General features: G+C 43.5%; 1 protein-coding gene across 4 annotated transcripts in view; it reads right to left on the reverse strand.

The window, feature by feature from the left end:
• pkn2b (protein kinase N2b) overlaps positions 1-21,381 on the reverse strand; it is a 66,981-nt gene that overhangs the window by 5,895 nt on the left and 39,705 nt on the right. The window contains exons 2-12 of one of the 4 annotated variants that reach the window (XM_071346514.1): positions 15,478-15,754; positions 8,435-8,589; positions 7,929-8,052; positions 7,116-7,273; positions 6,353-6,566; positions 5,706-5,891; positions 5,272-5,381; positions 1,020-1,163; positions 823-898; positions 488-668; positions 91-214 (exon numbers count right to left, since the gene is read on the reverse strand). In XM_071346514.1, coding sequence (XP_071202615.1) covers positions 91-214; positions 488-668; positions 823-898; positions 1,020-1,163; positions 5,272-5,381; positions 5,706-5,891; positions 6,353-6,566; positions 7,116-7,273; positions 7,929-8,052; positions 8,435-8,589; positions 15,478-15,754 — 1,749 coding nt within the window. Of the gene's footprint in view, positions 1-90; positions 215-487; positions 669-822; positions 899-1,019; positions 1,164-5,271; positions 5,382-5,705; positions 5,892-6,352; positions 6,567-7,115; positions 7,274-7,928; positions 8,053-8,434; positions 8,590-15,309; positions 15,351-15,393; positions 15,436-15,477; positions 15,755-21,381 lie in introns of those variants that run through there. The other 3 variants (XM_071346515.1, XM_071346516.1, XM_071346517.1) reach the window with 3 other exon arrangements.

Below are 21,381 nucleotides of genomic sequence, written 5' to 3' on the forward strand. Positions count from 1 at the left end.
ATTAAATGGTCATCATCTCTTTACTGAAATAACCAACAGCAACATGAATCGTTCAGAGTTTGTGAATTGATACATTGTATTCACAGCTACCTGTACTTTCTCTCCGTCTGCGATACTGCTCTCCAGAATGGGCTCTCCAATAGAAGCCACAGTGTGGCGCTTCAGGGGAAGTGGGGGCTCTTCGCCAAACTCCAGTTTGGTCACTATCAGGTCACTGAAGAGAGAGAGAGAGAGAGAGAGAGAGAGAGAGAGAGAGAGAGAGAGAGAGAGAGAGAGAGAGAGAGAGAGAGAGAGAGAGAGAGAGAGAGAGAGAGAGAGAGAGAGAGAGAGCGAGAGAGAGAGAGAGCGAGAGAGAGAGAGGTCATTTCAGAAGGGGACAAACTGACACTATCATGCAACTTTAAGTTTCATTTCTGTTCACTTCAACAATCTGTCAGGGGTAGACCAATAGATGGCCGTTGGACGAGGTGTGTGTGTGTGTGTTTACCTGGGGGAGGCAGGGGAGGGCAGGTGTAGGATGGACTGTGACTCAGGACCTAGCTCTGTCCCCATGTCTGGCAGCTGAGCTGGACTGAAGGAGTTGTTGACAGAGGGGATGGCTCTCCTCACCAGGCGACCCCACGTCGCGACGTTTATGTTCATCTGAGGAGCACGCAGGAACGTCTTACCTGGGACAGAGCAACCATAGCTTCATTCATCCAATCAATAAAATCAACAAACATATATATTTTTAGACCTTAATCCAACAAAATGGTGATACACAGCGCTTGAAAAGAACACCAATAACATCAAAGCTTGGACTTTACAGAATAAACTACAGACCTTGTTGCTTGGAGAATATCTTTTTTTGCCTTTGAAGTTTTGATCTCCGCTCAATAACTGGGTTGAAAAATGTCACCTGAGGGAAAACACACATAGGTCAAAGGTTATGAGTAAATTCTGAAAAGATTCTGAATAAATCGTTTTTTAGCAGGAAAAGGTAAATGTGGGTGTTTGTTGGGGGAAGTGGATAATAGTACCTCAGCAAACAGTTTTCCCTGAGGCTCCAGGTAGAGGCACATGCCATGTCGTTGGTTGTCCAGGAAGTCTTCCAGGCGTAGGAACTTCACGGCACACAGTGATCTCCAGTCCCTCCAGTAGACTGAGATCTCCAGCTCACGAGACTGTGGAAGACACATACTGTAACATCTCCCCACCAGGTCTCCTCTAACACGAGTCACCAGTTAGTCCCCTCTAACACGAGTCACCAGTTAGTCCCCCCTAACACGAGTCACCAGTTAGTCCCCTAACACGAGTCATCAGTTAGTCCCCTAACACGAGTCATCAGTTAGTCCCCTAACACGAGTCACCAGTTAGTCCCCTAACACGAGTCACCAGTTAGTCCCCTAACACGAGTCATCAGTTAGTCCCCTAACACGAGTCATCAGTTAGTCCCCTAACACGAGTCACCAGTTAGTCCCCTAACACGAGTCACCAGTTAGTCCCCTAACACGAGTCACCAGTTAGTCCCCTAACACGAGTCACCAGTTAGTCCCCTAACACGAGTCACCAGTTAGTCCCCTAACACGAGTCACCAGTTAGTCCCCTAACACGAGTCATCAGTTAGTCCCCTAACACGAGTCATCAGTTAGTCCCCTAACACGAGTCATCAGTTAGTCCCCTAACACGAGTCATCAGTTAGTCCCCTAACACGAGTCACCAGTTAGTCCCCTCTAACACGAGTCACCAGTTAGTCCCCTCTAACACGAGTCACCAGTTAGTCCCCTAACACGAGTCACCAGTTAGTCCCCTCTAACACGAGTCACCAGTTAGTCCCCTAACACGAGTCACCAGTTAGTCCCCTCTAACACGAGTCACCAGTTAGTCCCCTCTAACACGAGTCACCAGTTAGTCCCCTCTAACACGAGTCACCAGTTAGTCCCCTCTAACACGAGTCACCAGTTAGTCCCCTCTAACACGAGTCACCAGTTAGTCCCCTCTAACACGAGTCACCAGTTAGTCCCCTAACACGAGTCATCAGTTAGTCCCCTAACACGAGTCATCAGTTAGTCCCCTAACACGAGTCACCAGTTAGTCCCCTCTAACACGAGTCACCAGTTAGTCCCCTAACACGAGTCACCAGTTAGTCCCCTAACACGAGTCACCAGTTAGTCCCCTCTAACACGAGTCACCAGTTAGTCCCCTAACACGAGTCACCAGTTAGTCCCCTAACACGAGTCACCAGTTAGTCCCCTAACACGAGTCACCAGTTAGTCCCCTAACACGAGTCACCAGTTAGTCCCCTAACACGAGTCACCAGTTAGTCCCCTAACACGAGTCACCAGTTAGTCCCCTAACACGAGTCACCAGTTAGTCCCCTAACACGAGTCACCAGTTAGTCCCCTAACACGAGTCATCAGTTAGTCCCCTAACACGAGTCATCAGTTAGTCCCCTAACACGAGTCATCAGTGTCACTAAAAGCCTGACTTTTGGAAGCTTCGGGGGAAAGCAGTAGATTACTGCAGACTTAGTACCAGCCGTACTCTGGCATTCAGAGTTAGAGAGTTACACAACTCTAGAATAGAGAGCTGCTCTCACCTTTCCTGTCTGGGTACGACGTGCTAATAAATCAGTGTGATTTGCTGAAGGTTGTGAAATAGAAACAATAACACAAATACAAAACAGAAATCTGGATTTAAAAAAAAAAGTCGTTTGAGGCAATTTCAGACACTGATAGCATTGTATGGGAAAGGGAAAACCTTCCCAGAGTAAGTAGATTACCCTGTCTAGTTCCAACAGTGGATATATAGTGAAGTAGTGTGGAGTCTAGATTACCCTGTCTAGTTCCACAGTGGATATATAGTGAAGTAGTGTGGAGTCTAGATTACCCTGTCTAGTTCCAACAGTGAAGTAGTGTGTAGTCTAGATTACCCTGTCTAGTTCCACCGTGGATATATAGTGTAGTAGTGTGTAGTCTAGATTACCCTGTCTAGTCCCACCGTGGATATATAGTGAAGTAGTGTGTAGTCTAGATTACCCTGTCTAGTCCCACCGTGGATATATAGTGTAGTCTAGATTACCCTGTCTAGTTCCACCGTGGATATATAGTGAAGTAGTGTGTAGTCTAGATTACCCTGTCTAGTCCCACCGTGGATATATAGTGTAGTCTAGATTACCCTGTCTAGTCCCACCGTGGATATATAGTGAAGTAGTGTGTAGTCTAGATTACCCTGTCTAGTTCCACAGTGGATATATAGTGAAGTAGTGTGTAGTCTAGATTACCCTGTCTAGTTCCAACAGTGGATATATAGTGAAGTAGTGTGTAGTCTAGATTACCCTGTCTAGTCCCACCGTGGATATATAGTGAAGTAGTGTGTAGTCTAGATTACCCTGTCTAGTCCCACCGTGGATATATAGTGAAGTAGTGTGTAGTCTAGATTACCCTGTCTAGTCCCACCGTGGATATATAGTGTAGTCTAGATTACCCTGTCTAGTCCCACCGTGGATATATAGTGTAGTAGTGTGTAGTCTAGATTACCCTGTCTAGTTCCACCGTGGATATATAGTGAAGTAGTGTGTAGTCTAGATTACCCTGTCTAGTTCCACCGTGGATATATAGTGAAGTAGTGTGTAGTCTAGATTACCCTGTCTAGTCCCACCGTGGATATATAGTGAAGTAGTGTGTAGTCTAGATTACCCTGTCTAGTTCCACCGTGGATATATAGTGAAGTAGTGTGTAGTCTAGATTACCCTGTCTAGTCCCACCGTGGATATATAGTGGAGTAGTGTGTAGTCTAGATTACCCTGTCTAGTCCCACCGTGGATATATAGTGAAGTCGTGTGTAGTCTAGATTACCCTGTCTAGTTCCACCGTGGATATATAGTGAAGTAGTGTGTAGTCTAGATTACCCTGTCTAGTTCCACCGTGGATATATAGTGAAGTAGTGTGTAGTCTAGATTACCCTGTCTAGTCCCACCGTGGATATATAGTGAAGTAGTGTGTAGTCTAGATTACCCTGTCTAGTTCCACCGTGGATATATAGTGAAGTAGTGTGTAGTCTAGATTACCCTGTCTAGTCCCACCGTGGATATATAGTGTAGTAGTGTGTAGTCTAGATTACCCTGTCTAGTCCCACAGTGGATATATAGTGAAGTAGTGTGGAGTCTAGATTACCCTGTCTAGTTCCACAGTGGATATATAGTGAAGTAGTGTGTAGTCTAGATTACCCTGTCTAGTCCCACAGTGGATATATAGTGAAGTAGTGTGGAGTCTAGATTACCCTGTCTAGTTCCACAGTGGATATATAGTGTAGTCTAGATTACCCTGTCTAGTCCCACCGTGGATATATAGTGAAGTAGTGTGTAGTCTAGATTACCCTGTCTAGTTCCACAGTGGATATATAGTCTAGTAGTGTGTAGTCTAGATTACCCTGTCTAGTTCCACAGTGGATATATAGTGAAGTAGTGTGTAGTCTAGATTACCCTGTCTAGTCCCACAGTGGATATATAGTGTAGTAGTGTGTAGTCTAGATTACCCTGTCTAGTCCCACCGTGGATATATAGTGAAGTAGTGTGTAGTCTAGATTACCCTGTCTAGTTCCACCGTGGATATATAGTGTAGTAGTGTGGAGTCTAGATTACCCTGTCTAGTTCCACAGTGGATATATAGTGTAGTAGTGTGTAGTCTAGATTACCCTGTCTAGTTCCAACAGTGGATATATAGTGAAGTAGTGTGGAGTCTAGATTACCCTGTCTAGTTCCAACAGTGAAGTAGTGTGTAGTCTAGATTACCCTGTCTAGTTCCACCGTGGATATATAGTGAAGTAGTGTGGAGTCTAGATTACCCTGTCTAGTTCCAACAGTGAAGTAGTGTGTAGTCTAGATTACCCTGTCTAGTTCCACCGTGGATATATAGTGTAGTAGTGTGGAGTCTAGATTACCCTGTCTAGTTCCACCGTGGATATATAGTGAAGTAGTGTGGAGTCTAGATTACCCTGTCTAGTTCCAACAGTGAAGTAGTGTGTAGTCTAGATTACCCTGTCTAGTTCCACCGTGGATATATAGTGTAGTAGTGTGTAGTCTAGATTACCCTGTCTAGTCCCACAGTGGATATATAGTGTAGTCTAGATTACCCTGTCTAGTCCCACCGTGGATATATAGTGAAGTAGTGTGTAGTCTAGATTACCCTGTCTAGTTCCACCGTGGATATATAGTGAAGTAGTGTGTAGTCTAGATTACCCTGTCTAGTTCCACCGTGGATATATAGTGAAGTAGTGTGTAGTCTAGATTACCCTGTCTAGTTCCAATGTAAACTTCTGGTCCCAGGACTGGTTGCTGACTGGTTTCCAGCTGGTCTGTCCCGCCTCAGTGTTGTCCAACTTCAGCACAGCACTGATCTCATCTGGAGAGAGAGAATACATTTATACAATCTGGACCCAGGGTAATGTTCAGTAGGCACGAAACGGACTGAAAACAGGGAGTACTTGTCCAAGTGTCTGTACTTTAAGACACTTTGCTTTAAGAAAACGATTGGTTTTGATTTTCTGTGCAAAAACATTTGAACACCAACCCTGATTTTCACCACTCTGTTTCAAAACAGCAGGCAGACCACTGAGCAATATTTCACAGCTAGATACAAAAGGCATTTAAGTCAGAGCAACGTCTCTGAGCAGCTTCAAAACATCAGAGACACATTGGGGTGTGAGTCACTAGAGCAACACTCAACTGGACAGGTCGTCGGTCTTGGACAGGTTGCGTGAGCTGGCTCCTTTGTTCTTGTTGCTTCTGGACATGAAGGAGGACCGCTGATCACTGGGGCTCCAGCCGGGGTGGGAGGCTGAGGGGACCTTACAGCGACCCGGGACCTCCTCCAGCAGATCCTGACAACCCATCAGACGCACCTCCAACGTTCCTGGAAGACAAGCAGGTAAAAACGCTCAGAAAGACGAAGGGTGCTGGTCTAGGATCAGGTCCCTCCTGTTCATGTAAATATGATTCATTGTGATCTAGAAGGCAAAACTGATCTTAAATCAGCAGTCCTCCTTGATACATACTGCCACTGCACTATGGACTTACACGTTGTTATTGTAAACGTAGAATGTTGCTCCAGTCTGACCCGAGTGGGTGAGGCATTACATACTGCCTCAATCTGAAGTTTATCATCGTCTACCAGCGGTTTATTCTATTTACAGTACAATGTGCACGTGTGTTTGGGATGAGGGTGGCTGTGTTATGCCGTGTCATCTCTGTTAACCTTAAGGAACGCTTCAGAGCTTTGAACTTAAAGAGCAGGCTGCTGTGTTTTGAAATCTAGGGTATCCCGTAACGATACAGACAACACGGAGTTGTTGGTTCTAAAAAGGAGAGACTTACCTGTGAGTGCAGCAGGCTTGGTGACCGTGCTGTACTGGTTGTATGTAGACATAACACTATGGCGTGGGCTTTGTGGAGGGGACACCATCATGGCTAGCTCCTCCATGATGAGAACGCTCTTAGGATGGTTCTTAGGCAGCTCACTCAGCCGCTGCTCCAGAGATAACTTCAGCAGGTCCAACTTCTGATTGGACTCATTGAACCGGGCTTGAGCCTGAAAAAAAAAAAAAAAAAAAAAAGAGACCAATATTAAAATGTTTAAACATACTACAAGACAGAACCATAAGACAGGACCATAAGACAGGACCATAAGACAGGACCATAAGACAGGACCATAAGACAGGACCATAAGACAGGACCATAAGACAGGACCATAAGACAGGACACAGCTGAGAACTTCAGTTCAGTGCAAGCTTTCAGAACATATTCAGGGGCTAACACTATGGAACACCTGGGTGAGGAACGGTATACTGTGGATTCCACACCGATGTATTACGGTAACCTGGCTAGACTCTCTTATAAGATTTGACATTTACCTTCACCGTCATTCACAGAATTTCCATGATCTGAAAAGAATATGTAAGATAGTCTACTTCACACTCCTTCATCCAGCCAAAAAAACCTGCCTAGAGATTTCCAGATCTCCTGCTTATTCCCTACTTTTTCTGGGAATCTTCCAGCCAGGATTTCTGGAAAAAGAACTAGGAATTTTAGGTAAAGTAACCAGAACTTTGCAACCCTAGGTATAAATCCATAGTCTCACCTCAGAGTGGGCCTTCTTCTCCGTAACTTTCCCAGAAGAGCTCAGCAAGATCATGACGTTCTGGGCTCCATCAGCTACAGCATGTTCTATCCTGGAGTGATGTCGCAACTCCTCTAGTCTCAGGTCCAGAGGACTGATGATGGGCTTGGACACAGAGACTGGGGACCAGAAATGTATCATCATTATCACAGAGACTGGGGACCAGAAATGTATCATCATTATCACAGAGACCGGGGACCAGAAATATCTTATCATTATCACTGAGACCCGAAATATCTCATCATTATCACAGAGACCGGGGACCCGAAATATCTCATCATTATCACAGAGACCGGGGACCCGAAATATCTCATCATTATCACAGAGACCGGGGACCAGAAATATCTCATCATTATCACTGAGACTGGGGACCAGAAATATCTCATTATCACTGAGACTAGGGACCCGAAATATCTCATTATCACTGAGACCGGGGACCCGAAATATCTCATTATCACTGAGACTGGGGACCCGAAATATCTCATTATCACTGAGACTGGGGACCAGACATCTTTCATTATCACTGAGACTGGGGACCAGAAATATCATAACAATCACCTTTTCATAACCCAGAAAATATTTGAACATATCTATACAGGGAGTTTGTTTACGTGTAAAACCAAATCATACAACATTTTTTAAAAAAGGACGCACAAAGTCCAAAAAGCCTAATTCCCCACATATACTTTATATAGCAGAGGGAAAAGCCCTCCAACAGACAAACACAGCGCACGTGGTGAGAGATGTGTTCCTAAGGTTATAGTGGGTTCATACCGTGGTTATTGCCGTAGTTGGTCTCACCAGTCTGGCTGGCTTTGAGGATCTGCATCCTGATAAACTCCATCTTGGTCTTGCTGTCCTGCAGCATCTGCTGAGCGGTGGCAAGCAGCTTCTTATCCTATTACAGTTAAGGGGTGGGGGTGGGGGGGGGGGGGGGATACATGTAAACATAAGCATGTTAAAAAAAATGGGCTATTTCTTTGGCTCAGTGTTTTCACCATTTTGTTTTCACCATCTGTTTTGATTTCTTTTGGAAACAACTTATTCACTCTTAAAAAAAGATCAAATTAAACATTCTTAGCATTTCAACTTCGAGTAACATATTCAATAACAGCGACTTTGTACGGCTGTGTACATGGTCTTTCAAATGAGGTTAAAAGCATTGGGGACATTCCAGCTCAACTCAAATCTAATAGTTTTTGAGGGTAGCCATTACCCCCCCCCCCCATACCGCCGCCCTCCCCATACTCCTCCCCCTCCCTCCCCCCATCATACGCTACCTTGGAGGATCCATTGGAATACATCTGAATCATATTCTCAGCTCCTTGTTTGCATTTGAGCTCAATGTCGTTCTGTTTCTTCAGAGCCCCCAGTCTGCTACTGCACATTCTGGACTCACTGCTGGGGGTGTCTGGGGTCAGAGGGCAGCCAGGAACTACAATAACAGAACAGATATGAGAGAACAGTCAAACTACAAAATAAAATAAAAACAGGGATGAAATCAGACAATGTAATAATGCAAAAGGAAGCAGAGTGGACTCCTGAGTGGCACAGCGGTCTAAGGCACTGCATCTCAGTGCTAGAGGCGTCACTACAGACATTGGTTTGATCCCGGGCTGTATCACAGCGGTCTAAGGCACTGCATCTCAGTGCTAGAGGCGTCACTACAGACCCGGGCTGTATCACAACTGGCCGTGATCGGGAGTCCCATAGGGCGGCGCACATTTGGCCCAGCGTCGTCCGGGTTACGGGAGTGTTTGGTCGGGGTAGGCAGTCATTGTAAAATAAGAATTTGTTCTTAACTGACTTGCCTAGTTAAATAAAAAAAGGTTACATTTTATCTTGATAGCCAATGTAATGGTCAGTGAGCTTATTTGAAAATGTACTGAATTGTACCCGGCGCAGTCCATGTTGATACTGTAAATACTGTAAAAAATAATCACATAGTAATATAGGCCTAAATGAATAAATCAAATTGAGCTGTTTTTTTGGTAAAGACAGGATTTTTCCCAGACATCTTTTTCTATTTAGAGGCTGTTGAGCAATATTGGTAGCTGTCAGATTGTATCAATGTGACATTGTTAAGGCTTGTACAGACAAGCTGAGTTTCACTGACAGACAGAGCAGGTTTCAGTGAGACTGACTCCCAGGTGAAAGAGTGGGGCCCCACACCACAACAGTACGTTAGCGTACACAGCCAGGCCATGGAACAGACTGCAGAGAACAGGTTTCAGTGAGACTGACTCCCAGGTGAAAAAGTGGGGCCCCACACCACAACAGTACGTTAGCGTACACAGCCAGGCCATGGAACAGACTGCAGAGAACAGTATTCAGTGAGACTGACTCCCAGGTGAAAAAGTGGGGCCCCACACCACGTTAGCGTACACAGCCAAGGCCATGTAACAGACTGCAGAGAACAACCACCCTGGGTCACATGGAGAAACATTTCCCCCTTTTGGATCCTCAAGTGACTTCCAAGTCATATTTGACAAAATCGGACAATTATCACCGTCTTCCATATAACCTTATACCCCCCCATGGCATACTGAATCAAAGTCGTTTATTTCCCATAATAAAAAAAGACCCTATGAAAAGCCCCTGTGATGTACAGGAGGAGAAGGGAGTTACATGACTTCATCACTGTTTAGGTGTTTCCCCTTGCGTTACAACATCGATCACAAAAGAGTACTACTGTACTCAAGCCATTCCAGACTCCAGAAATTCATACTAGGTCGTACAGGAGACTGGAGGCCACTTTCTATCATGAATGATCTACTGTCCTGTCTATTTAACTCAACATATAGGCCTACTGTACCTTTCACAAGGAATTACAAGAATACAATGTTTGTACAATACTCTCCATGTCTTAGGAAGACAGTCTGCTTGTTCAGACTGTGTGGTACAATCAGTCTTAACTAAGCAAGACATGTACAGTAACTATTCTCCATATCTTCAAAAAGACCTCCCTGAAATCTAAACACAAGAGTCTGGAACTCTTCCACGAGAAGAATGGTGGTGGAAAACGCTGTCCAGAATCTCCCATCCCGCCGGGCAAAAACTGGTTGAACACAACGTTGTTTCTACGTCATTTCAACCCGAAAATTATAATGTGACCGACATTGAATCAACATGGAAAACTGATTGGATTTGACAAAAAAGTCAACGTAAAAAGTAAAATCTTTTTTTTTTTTTCACCAAAACTTTGAACTTAAATCCAATGACAGGGTGACATTTTTGATTGATTTCACAATTGTTAACAACTCAACCAAATGCAAAATCAAAACTAGACGATGAACTGGCGTCTGAGCCCAATGGGACAGGTTGGAATCTGGAGACTGACACACACACACCCTTTAACCCCCTAATGCTCCGTTCAGATCCCTCTTTCAATGTCACCGAGATCTCTTCTTCTAGCCATGGTAGCCAAAACAAAATGGGGCAACTGGGTATTTTTATACCTTAAGCATAATGGGACGTTAATTGCTTAATTAACTCAGGTACCACACCTATGTGGAAGCACCTGCTTTCATTATACTTTGTATCCCTCATTTCCTCACGTGTTTTTATCACTTTGGCCGTTACCTGTCCTACGGTGCTTCATCAACAGCATAGAGATGGTCCAGGTTCAACTTGGGGGAGGTCAATACAGTAACCATATAGTGTACAACATATTGTACCTGTAAGCCTACACAGATGACTGAGGTTTGATAAGACATCATATATAAAAGGGCTCACAGAAAACAAGAGTGAGCGTGTCAGAGGGTAAATAGATTTACAACTAGCAGCTAGGCTTGCAGAGTGAGTGTGTCAGAGGTAAATAGATTTACAACTAGCAGCTAGGCTTGCAGAGTGAGTGTGTCAGAGGGTAAATAGATTTACAACTAGCAGCTAGGCTTGCAGAGAGAGTGTGTCAGAGTTTGCATACCAAATGGCACCCGATTCCCTTATTTGAACAGAGCTCTATGGGCCCTGGTGAAAAGTAGTGCACTATATAGGAAATAGGGGCCCATTTGGGACTCACACAGAGGCTGTGTGAAGGGCAGTCTGTTTCCTTTGGGACTCACTCAGAGGCTGTGTGAAGGGCAGTCTGTCTCATGAACAGAGGCGACACACTGCAGCTTTAATGGCTCATGGAACATGGAGAGAAGGGTTTCCAGACAGACAGACGTAGTTCCCTAGCGAGCATATTGAAACATGGCTGAATAGTCTAGACCTACTTGAGAACCTTCTTCATGTCCGAATCTCCCTTCACTCTGGAAAAATGTTTCCCCCTGTTCATGCTGCCCTGATGTACTCCTCACCCCCTTTTCAGTCTCATCCATTTCACTAACAGGATGGCTATAGTCTGGTGGAGACTACACTACTTGATTTGGGACCCTTCTTCCTGTCATAAAGACCCTTGTTCTCTGGAAGAGGGGGTCTGGACATATAGCCCCATAGCTCTTCTTCCTGATGTACTCCTCAGACACGTCCACTTCCTCTAAAACACAGAGCTCATTCTTCCTGATGTACTCCTCAGACACGTCCACTTCCTCTAAAACACAGAGCTCATTCTTCCTGATGTCCTACTCAGACCCGTCCACTTCCTCTAAAACACAGAGCTCATTCTTCCTGATGTACTCCTAAGACCCACTTCCTCTAAAACACAGAGCTCATTCTTCCTGATGTACTCCTCAGACCCGTCCACTTCCTCTAAAACACAGAGCTCATTCTTCCTGATGTACTCCTCAGACCCGTCCACTTCCTCTAAAACACAGAGCTCATTCTTCCTGATGTCCTACTCAGACCCGTCCACTTCCTCTAAAACACAGAGCTCATGTGCACTCACTCATACAGATAGTTTGTGTGTATGTATTGATATGTGCCTTTAAAATAAAGAAATTGTATTAATTATCAAAAAAATGGTTTTAATTGATTTAGTTCTGTTCTTGTCTATTACTGTTCTGTATTATGTTTCAGGTTCTGTGTGGACCCCAGGAAGAGTAGCTGCTGCTTTTGCAACAACTAATGTGGATCCTAATAATGACTCTGACTGCTTTTCTGGTATTTTAACAACCAGGTGATGCAAGAATACACTAGTCTACAGTAACCTTGCAGCAATCAAACCCACACAGACTAGCAGAGCCCAGTGGGTAGAACAATGCATCTCTTCTCTGTCTAGTAATCCTGAATAATTCCAGAGCAACAATGTTCACATCCTCATTTATTAACAGACCCAGCAGAAAGCCTCAGTTCCTTCCTTCCTTCCTTCCTTCCAGGCCTCAGCCCCTTCCTCCCTTCCTTCCTTCATTCATTTATTAACAGACCCAGCAGAAAGCCTCAGCCCCTTCCTCCCTTCCTTCCTTCCTTCATTCATTCCTTCATTTATTTATTAACAGACCCAGCAGAAAGCCTCAGCCCCTTCCTCCCTTCCTTCCTCCCTTCCTTCCTTCATTAATTTATTAACTTCTTGGAACTATAGGGGGTGCTGTTCCGCATTAGCATATTTGGGTCTCCAAATTAAACTGCCTCGTGCTAAATTCTTGATCGTACAATATGCATATTATTGTTATTATTGGATAGAAAACACTTTCTAGTTTCTATAGCCGTTGGAATTTTGTCTCTGAGTGGTACAGAACAATATCTACAGCACTTTTCATGACAGGGGTCAGATTTCATAAATTTTTACCCCTGATCTGGAGTCTGTTTTTAAGGCGACAGTGAATGCTATGAAGAAACCGACACTGCCTACGTCTTCCTCTGGGTGTCTGTACGTCATCACGTTTTGAATGGAGTCTATTGCACAATCACAGCCACTATAAAACAAGAAAACGTAGAAGTACCGCTCTCTTCCTGCATGCGTCGTGCGCAAGATGGGCATCAGACCTGCCTCCTTCCAAATCGTTGTTTAGAGAGTAATATTTCTCCGGTCATGTTTTTAGTCGTTATAGTTGTTAAAAACATCATAATGTAGTTAATTTGAACCGTTTTATAGCAATTTATATCCGTTTAGTGCGATTTTGAGGAATTTCTTTGTTGTGCACTCTGAAACTTTGGACACGTTTTGGGGTCCCGTTCGATCGTTAGTGGATATTTCGAAGGACAGAGGACATCTATCGACCAAAAGAAGATTACAACATAGAAAGGATACATTGCCCAATAATCTGATGGAAGAACAGCTCAAAGTAAGCAATATTTAATATGATAAATCGTTGTTCTGTCGAAATATTTTAAACGCATATTTCGCCATTTTGTTTGTTATCGCGTCACTTGGCGAACCCTGTATTGAAAAGTAAGGATCATTTTAAAAATGTAAGTCAGCGGTTGCATTAAGAACTAATTTGTCTTTCGATTCCTGTCAACCCTGTATTTTTTAGTCAAGTATATGATTAGCTTTCGATTAAACTAGATCACTCTGAAAGCTGACGTCCCTCATTTTGATGCTTGAGTTGCTACTATTTTCATTGTATAACCACGGTTTTGTATGGCTAAATATGCACATTTTCGAACAAACTGTATATGTATGTTGTAAAATGATGTTACAGGAGTGTCATCGGAAGAATTCTGAGAAGGTTAGTGAAAAAATTAATATATTTTGGCGGTGATTACGTTATAGAGCTCTTTGGCTGGAATCGATGCTCTGGTAACGTTTTCACATGTGGTATGCTAACTTATCGATTTATTGTGTTTTCGCTGTAAAACGCTTAGAAAATCTGAAATATTGTCTGGAATCACAAGATCTGGGTCTTTCCATTGCTATGCTTTGTCTATTCTTATGAAATGTTTTATTAAGAGTAAATTGGTCATACACGTTGCTCTCTATAGTAATTCTAGTCGTCTTGTGATGGTCGGTGCAATTGTAAACTGTGATTTCTACCTGAAATATGCACTTTTTTCTAACAAAACCTATCCTATACCATAAATATGTTATCAGACTGTCATCTGAAGAGGTTTTTTCTTGGTTAGTGGCTATCAATATCTTAGTTTAGCCGAATTGGTGATAGCACCTGAAGTAGTAAGAAACTGATGGAGTTAGAAAAGTGGTGTATTTTGCTAACGTGTTTAGCTAATAGATTTACATATTTTGTCTTCCCTGTAAAACATTTTAAAATCTGAAATGGTGGCTTTATTCACAAGATCTGTATCTTTCATCTGGTGTCTTGGACTTGTGATTTAATGATATTTAGATGCTACTATCTACTTGTGAAGCTATGCTAGCTATGCTAATCAGTGTGTGGGGGGATGGGGGGTGATCCCGGACCCGGGGTAGAGGCTCGTTAGAGGTTAACAGACCCAGCAGAAGACTGACTGACTGCCTGCCTTCCTACCTAGACCCAGCAGAAAGCCTCAGCCCCTTCCTCCCTTCATTCATTAGCTGCTGAATATGAATGTAAAGAATGTGAATAAAACAATGCCTGGGTTCCTGTATGTTGCTGCTGCATGCTAATCACAGGGCTGAGAGGCACGGGGCTGAGAGAGAGCGTGAGACATGGGGCTGACAGAGCACGAGAGAGAAGGCTGTATGCCGGAGTATTTGGAAATAGCCACGGGATGGTTTTCATATACCGTCAAAACATTTTCTTTCAAGTTTTTCAATTAAATCTGAATATCTGTAGATACTTTTTAAGTTAATACCTGCAGTCAGGGGATGAAGCAGATAGTGTTATTAATTTCACCTGTCACATTATTTTATATATTATGAAGGTTACTGTAGTAGAGACAGTCAAGTGTTGATTTGTAAATAGCACAACGGGAGCCGGTGAGTCCATAACACACACACACACACACACACACACACACACACACACACACACACACACACACACACACACACACACACACACACACACACACACGAGAGTCTTTGTTGTGCGGCTCATACGAGGTGACGAAGCTCCACTTGTATGCATTTCACTGCTAAATGCCAGATATCTTAATAACTGTCTAAGATGTGCTATTACTCTCCCGCTTTCTCCCATCTATTTCGTTACTTGTTAGTTAGCTAAGTGGATGGATTAATTGTATTTACTATATCTAACTAGGCAAGTCAGTTATCCGGGAGACTTGGCCCTTAAACTCTCACCTCATCCACTTTCCCAAACATGGTGTATAACAGCTATGTGTTCATTTCACCATTACTAATAGTACCTCTGGTTTATGGGTAAGGGTTCTATACCTAGCAGGATCTCTGGATCCTTGACCACGATGTGAGCGTTGAGCTCCTAATAGTTCCTCTGGGTTATGGGTAAGGGTTCTATACCTAGCAAGATCTCTGGGTCCTTGACCACGATGTGAGCGTTGAGCTCCTAATAGTTCCTCTGGGTTATGGGTAAGGGTTCTATACCTAGCAGGATCTCTGGGTCCTTGACCACGATGTGAGCATTGAGCTCCTGAAGCTCCTGGTGCAGCTCCTCCAGCTTCTTGTTGCTCTTCTTCAGCTGGTTGTCAACGTAGGTCAGGCTCTTCTTGTCCGTGGTGACCTTCTTCAGGTTCTCAGCTCCTTCCTTAATCTTCAACTCCTTCCTGATCTCCCTCTTGATGTGGTCCTTGAGCTCCTCTAGCCTCTGCTGCACCACGGTGTCTGACAGGTCCAGGTTCTCACCCAGACCCCTGGCGTCTCCCTGGAACAATACAAATAAATCAAATCAGAGTGATGCTTCAAAACAAAACACTTTCACCAGTCTTCCAAATACTCTAAATCAGTTTAATAACCAGTGACTTTCCCCGCTTGTTGGAAGAGTTGGGGTCAATTCCATCTCAATTCAGCCCATTGAGGAATTACACTGTGCACTTTGTTAAATTGACTGGAATGACCCCAACCAGCCCTTTTGGTTGGTGATGAGTGATGCTGGTAAGAATCACTTTCACACCTGTCTTACAGATCACAACTACACTGCTCAAAAAAATAAAGGGAACACTTAAACAACACAATGTAACTCCAAGTCAATCACACTTCTGTGAAATCAAACTGTCCACTTAGGAAGTAACACTGATTGACAATAAATTTCACATGCTGTTGTGCAAATGGAATAGACAAAAGGTGGAAATTATAGGCAATTAGCCAGACACCCCCAATAAAGGAGTGATTCTGCAGGTGGTGACCACAGACCACTTCTCAGTTCCTATGCTTCCTGGCTGATGTTTTGGTCACTTTTGAATGCTGGCGGTGCTCTCACTAGTGGTAGCACGAGACGGAGTCTACAACCCACACAAGTGGCTCAGGTAGTGCAGCTCATCCAGGATGGCACATCAATGCGAGCTGTGGCAAGAAGGTTTGCTGTGTCTGTCAGCGTAGTGTCCAGAGCATGGAGGCGCTACCAGGAGACAGGCCAGTACATCAGGAGACGTGGAGGAGGCCGTAGGAGGGCAACAACCCAGCAGCAGGACCGCTATCTCCGCCTTTGAGCAGGAGGAGCACTGCCAGAGCCCTGCAAAATGACCTCCAGCAGGCCACAAATGTGCATGTGTCTGCTCAAACGGTCAGAAATTAAGGTTCCCTTAATTTATTGTCAATCAGTGTTGCTTCCTAAGTGGACAGTTTGATTTCACAGAAGTGTGATTGACTTGGAGTTACATTGTGTTGTTTAAGTGTTCCCTTTATTTTTTTGAGCAGTGTATATCAAAATCGACAACCATCAATGTTCACTTTTAGCAGTGAATTTTCTTTCCCCACTTGGCAGGGTTGGGGTCAGGTTACAATTCAGGAACCAAAAATGTACATTTTAGTCAGATGACTTCCTAATTCCTAAATGGACTGAATTGAAATGGGATTGGCATGGACCCTAATTGGCGCTGCAGTGAATAGCATCCACATGACCAACGGCTGTGTGTTGCTATACGCTGATCTTCATCACTTCTAGTGATGCACAGATATTACATTTTTGGCCGATACCGATATCCAATATTTTCCTTGCCCCCCCCCCCCAAAAATGATGCCGATATTTACAATTTTAGCGGCATTTTAAGCATTCTATTACACTTAAATAGTTAACACACACACGCAGCGGTCTAAGGCACTGCATATCAGTGCAAGAGGCATCCCTACAGTCCCTGGTTCGAAACCAGGCTGTGTCACATCCGGCCGTGATTGGGAGTCCCATAGGGCGTCGCACAGTTGTCCGTGTTTGGCCGGAGTAAGCCGTTATTGTAAATAATAATTTGTTCTTAAAACTTCTTATGGCTAGGGGGCAGCATTTTCACGTTTGGATGAAAAGCGTGCCCAGAGTAAACTGCCTGCTACTCAGTCCCAGTTGCTAATATATGTATATTATTAGTAGATTTGGATAGAAAACATTCTGAAGTTTCTAAAACTGTTTGAATGTCTGAGTATAACAGAACTCATATGGCAGGCAAAAACCTGAGAAAAATCCAACCAGGAAGTGGGAAATCTGAGGTTTGTAGTTTTTCAACTCTTGGCCTATCGAATACACAGTGTCTATGGGGTCATTTTGCACTTCCTAAGGCTTCCACTAGATGTCAACAGTCTTTAGAACCTTGTTTGATGCTTCTACTATAAACAAGGGGGGAATGAGAGGGGATTGAGTCAGAGGTCTGGCAGAGTGCCACGAGCTGGTCACGCGCATTCACATGAGGTAGCTTGCGTTCCATTGCATTTCTGAAGACAAAGGAATTCTCCGGTTGGAACATTATTGAAGATTTGTGTTAAAAACATCCTAAAGATTGATTCTATACTTCGTTTGGCATGTTTCTACGAACTGTAATATGACTTTGTCTGAACTTTTGCCTGGTCCTGCCCGCGCGTCGTGAGTTTAGATTTTGGTTCGCGCGTTCAGTACACAAGGAGTTATTTGGACAAATTATGGACTTTATGGAACAAATCAAACATTTATTGTGGAACTGGGATTCCTGGGAGTGCATTCTGATGAAGATCATCAAAAAGGTAAGTGAATATTTATAATGCTATTTCTGACTTTTGTTGACTCCAACATGGCGGATATCTTTTGGGGTTGTGTTGGTCTCTGAGCGCCGTACTCAGATTATTGCTTTTTCCGTAAATTTTTTTTTATTTTAATTTTTTTTACATCTGACACAGCGGTTACATTAAGGAGAAGTATATCTTTAAATCTGTGAATAACACTTGTATCTTTTATCAATGTTTATTATGAGTATTTCTGTAAATTGATGTGGCTGTGCAAATTCACGGGATGTTTTGGAGGCAAAGCCAAATGTAAACTGAGGTTTTTGGATATAAATATGAACTTAACTAGTTAGCTATAGTTCACTAACTAACTATATAGCGAGGTGTCATCTAAAATAACCTTAATTTATAAGACAGTTCTTACTTGTTATCCCATTTCATTGATCCCCAATCCTTAGGTAAAGCTGTACAATATGAATGTCAATACACACAATAGGCTGACTGGAGAGGTGATTTCACACAGTAACAGTCTAAGGCTAATATTTGCATAAACTCGTCACAGTTGTGTTTCTCCTGTACTCCCTGTTCACTCATGACTACACGGCCAGGCACGACTCCAACACCATCATTAAATTTGCAGATGACACAACAGTGGTAGGCCTGATCACCGACAACAACGAGACAGCCTATAGGGAGGTGGTCAGAGACCTGGCCGTGTGGTGCCAGGACAACAAACTCTCCCTCAACGTGATCAAGACAAAGGAGATGATTGTGGACTACAGGAAAGAGAAGACCGAGCACGCCTCCATTCTCATTCGACGAGGCTGCAGTGGAGCAGGTTGAGAGCTTCAAATTCCTTGGTGTCCACATCAACAAACTAACATGGTCCAAGCACACTATGACAGTCGTGAAGCGGGCACGACAAAACCCATTCCACCTCAGGGGACTGAAAAGATTTGGTATGGGTCCTCAGATACTCAAAAGGTTCTACAGCTGCACCATCGAGAGCATCCTGCCTGGTTGCATCACTGCCTGGTATGGCAACAGCTCGGCCTTTGACCGCAAGGCACTACAGAGGGTAGTGCGAATGGCCCATTACTGGGGCCAAGCTTTCTGCCAACCAGGACCTCTATACCAGGCGGTGTCAGAGGACTCCAGCCACCCTAGTTATAGACTGTTCTCTTTGCTACCCCACGGCCAGCGGTACCAGAGCGCCAAGTCTGGGTCCAAGAGGCTTCTAAACAGCTTCTACCCCCAAGCCATAAGACTCCTGAACATTGAGTCAAATGGCTACCCAGACTATTTGCATTGCCCCACCCCTCTGCAACTCTGTTGTCATCTATGCATAGTCACTTTAATTAACTCTACCTACATGTTCAGTTGAAGTTTACATACACTTAGGTTGGAGTAATTAAAACTCGTTTTTCAACCACTCCACAAATTTCCTGTTAACAAACTATAGTTTTGGCAAGTCGGTTAGGACATCTACATTGTGCATGACACAAGTAATTTTTCCAAAAATTGTTTACAGACAGATTATTTCACTGTTCCAGTGGGTCAGAAGTTTACATACACTAAGTTGACTGTGCCTTTAAACAGCTTGGAAAATTCCAGAAAATTATGTCATGGCTTTAGAAGCTTCTGATAGGCTAATTGACATCATTTGAGTCAATTGGAGGTGTACCTGTGGATGTATTTCAAGGCCTACCTTCAAACTCAGTGCCTCTTTGCTTGACATCATGGGAAAATCAAAAGAAATCAGCCAAGACCTCAGGAAAAAAATTGTAAACCTCCACAAGTCTGGTTCATCCTTAGGAGCAATTTCAAAATGCCTGAAGGTACCACATGTACAAACAATAGTATGCAAGTATAAACACCATGGGACCACGCAGCCGTCAAACCACTCAGGAAGGAGACACATTCTGTCTCCTAGAGATGAATGTACTTTTCTGCGAAAAGTGCAAATCAATCCCAGAACAACAGCAAAGGACCTTGAAGATGCTGGAGGAAACAGGTACAAAAGTATCTATATCCACAGTAAAACAAGTCCTATATCGACATAACCTGAAAGGCCGCTCAGCAAGGAAGAAGCCACTGCTCCAAAAATGCCATAAAAAAGCCAGACTACGGTTTGCAACTGCACATGGGGACAAAGATTGTACTTTTTGGAGAAATGTTCTCTGGTCTGATGAAACAAAAATAGAACTGTTTGGCCATAATGACCATCGTTATGTTTGGAGGCAAAAGGGAGAGGCTTGCAAGAAGAACACCATCCCAACCGTGAAGCACTGGGGTGGCAGCATCATGTTGTGGGGGTGCTTTGCTGCAGGAGGGACTGGTGCACTTCACAAAATAGATGGCATCATGGGATAAGAAAATGTGGATATATTGAAGCAACATCTCAAGACATCAGTCAGGAGGTTAAAGCTTGGTTGCAAATAGGTCTTCCAAATGGACAACGACCCTAAGCAAACTTCCAAAGTTGTGGCAATATGGCTTAAGGACAACAAAGTCAAGGTATTGGAGTGTCCATCACAAAGCCCTGACCTCAATCCTATAGAAAACTTGTGGGCAGAACTGAAAAAGCGTGTGCGCAAAGGAGGCCTACAAACCTGACTCAGTCACACCAGCTCTGTCAGGAGAAATGGGCCAAAATTCACCCAAATTATTGTGGAAGCTTGTGGAAGGCTACCCGAAACGTTTGACCCAAGTAAAAACGCAGTGCTACCAAATACTAATTGAGTGTATGTAAACTTCTGACCCACTGGAAATGTGATTAAAGAAATAAAAGCTGAAATAAATCAACTATTATTCTGACATTTCACATTCTTAAAATAAACTGGTGATCCTAACTGCCCTCACAGAGAATTTTTACTTGTATTAAATGTCAGGAATTGTGAAAAACTGAGTTTAAATGTATTTGGCTAAGGTGTATGTAAACTTCCGACTTCAACTGTACATATTACCTCAACTAACCAGTGCCCCCACACATTTACTCTGTACTGGCACCCCCCTGCATATACAGTAATCCCTCGTTTATCGCGGGGGTTACGTTCCGAAAATGACCCGCGATAAGTGAAATCCGCGAAATAGATTTTTTTTTTTTTTTTTACAATTAGCAACTATTACATGTATACAAATACAGTGACTCACGTGTAGGCCGTTTCGTCGACATTATGGGTTTAGGAGATGTTCGAAATTACAAGATAATTTGGCCAACTTAATGTAAATTTGCCAAGCTGTTTTATGTACGTACACATAACTGCACGAGACGACAAAATGATAGCACAATTCGTAGCATGTTTTGATACAAGAAGCGGGAGTGAGTTTTTAGCGAATCAGAATGCAGAGCACAATGCACCAAAAAAA

This window comes from Salvelinus alpinus, chromosome 16 (genome assembly GCF_045679555.1).
Source record: "Salvelinus alpinus chromosome 16, SLU_Salpinus.1, whole genome shotgun sequence".
NCBI lineage: Eukaryota > Metazoa > Chordata > Actinopteri > Salmoniformes > Salmonidae > Salvelinus > Salvelinus alpinus.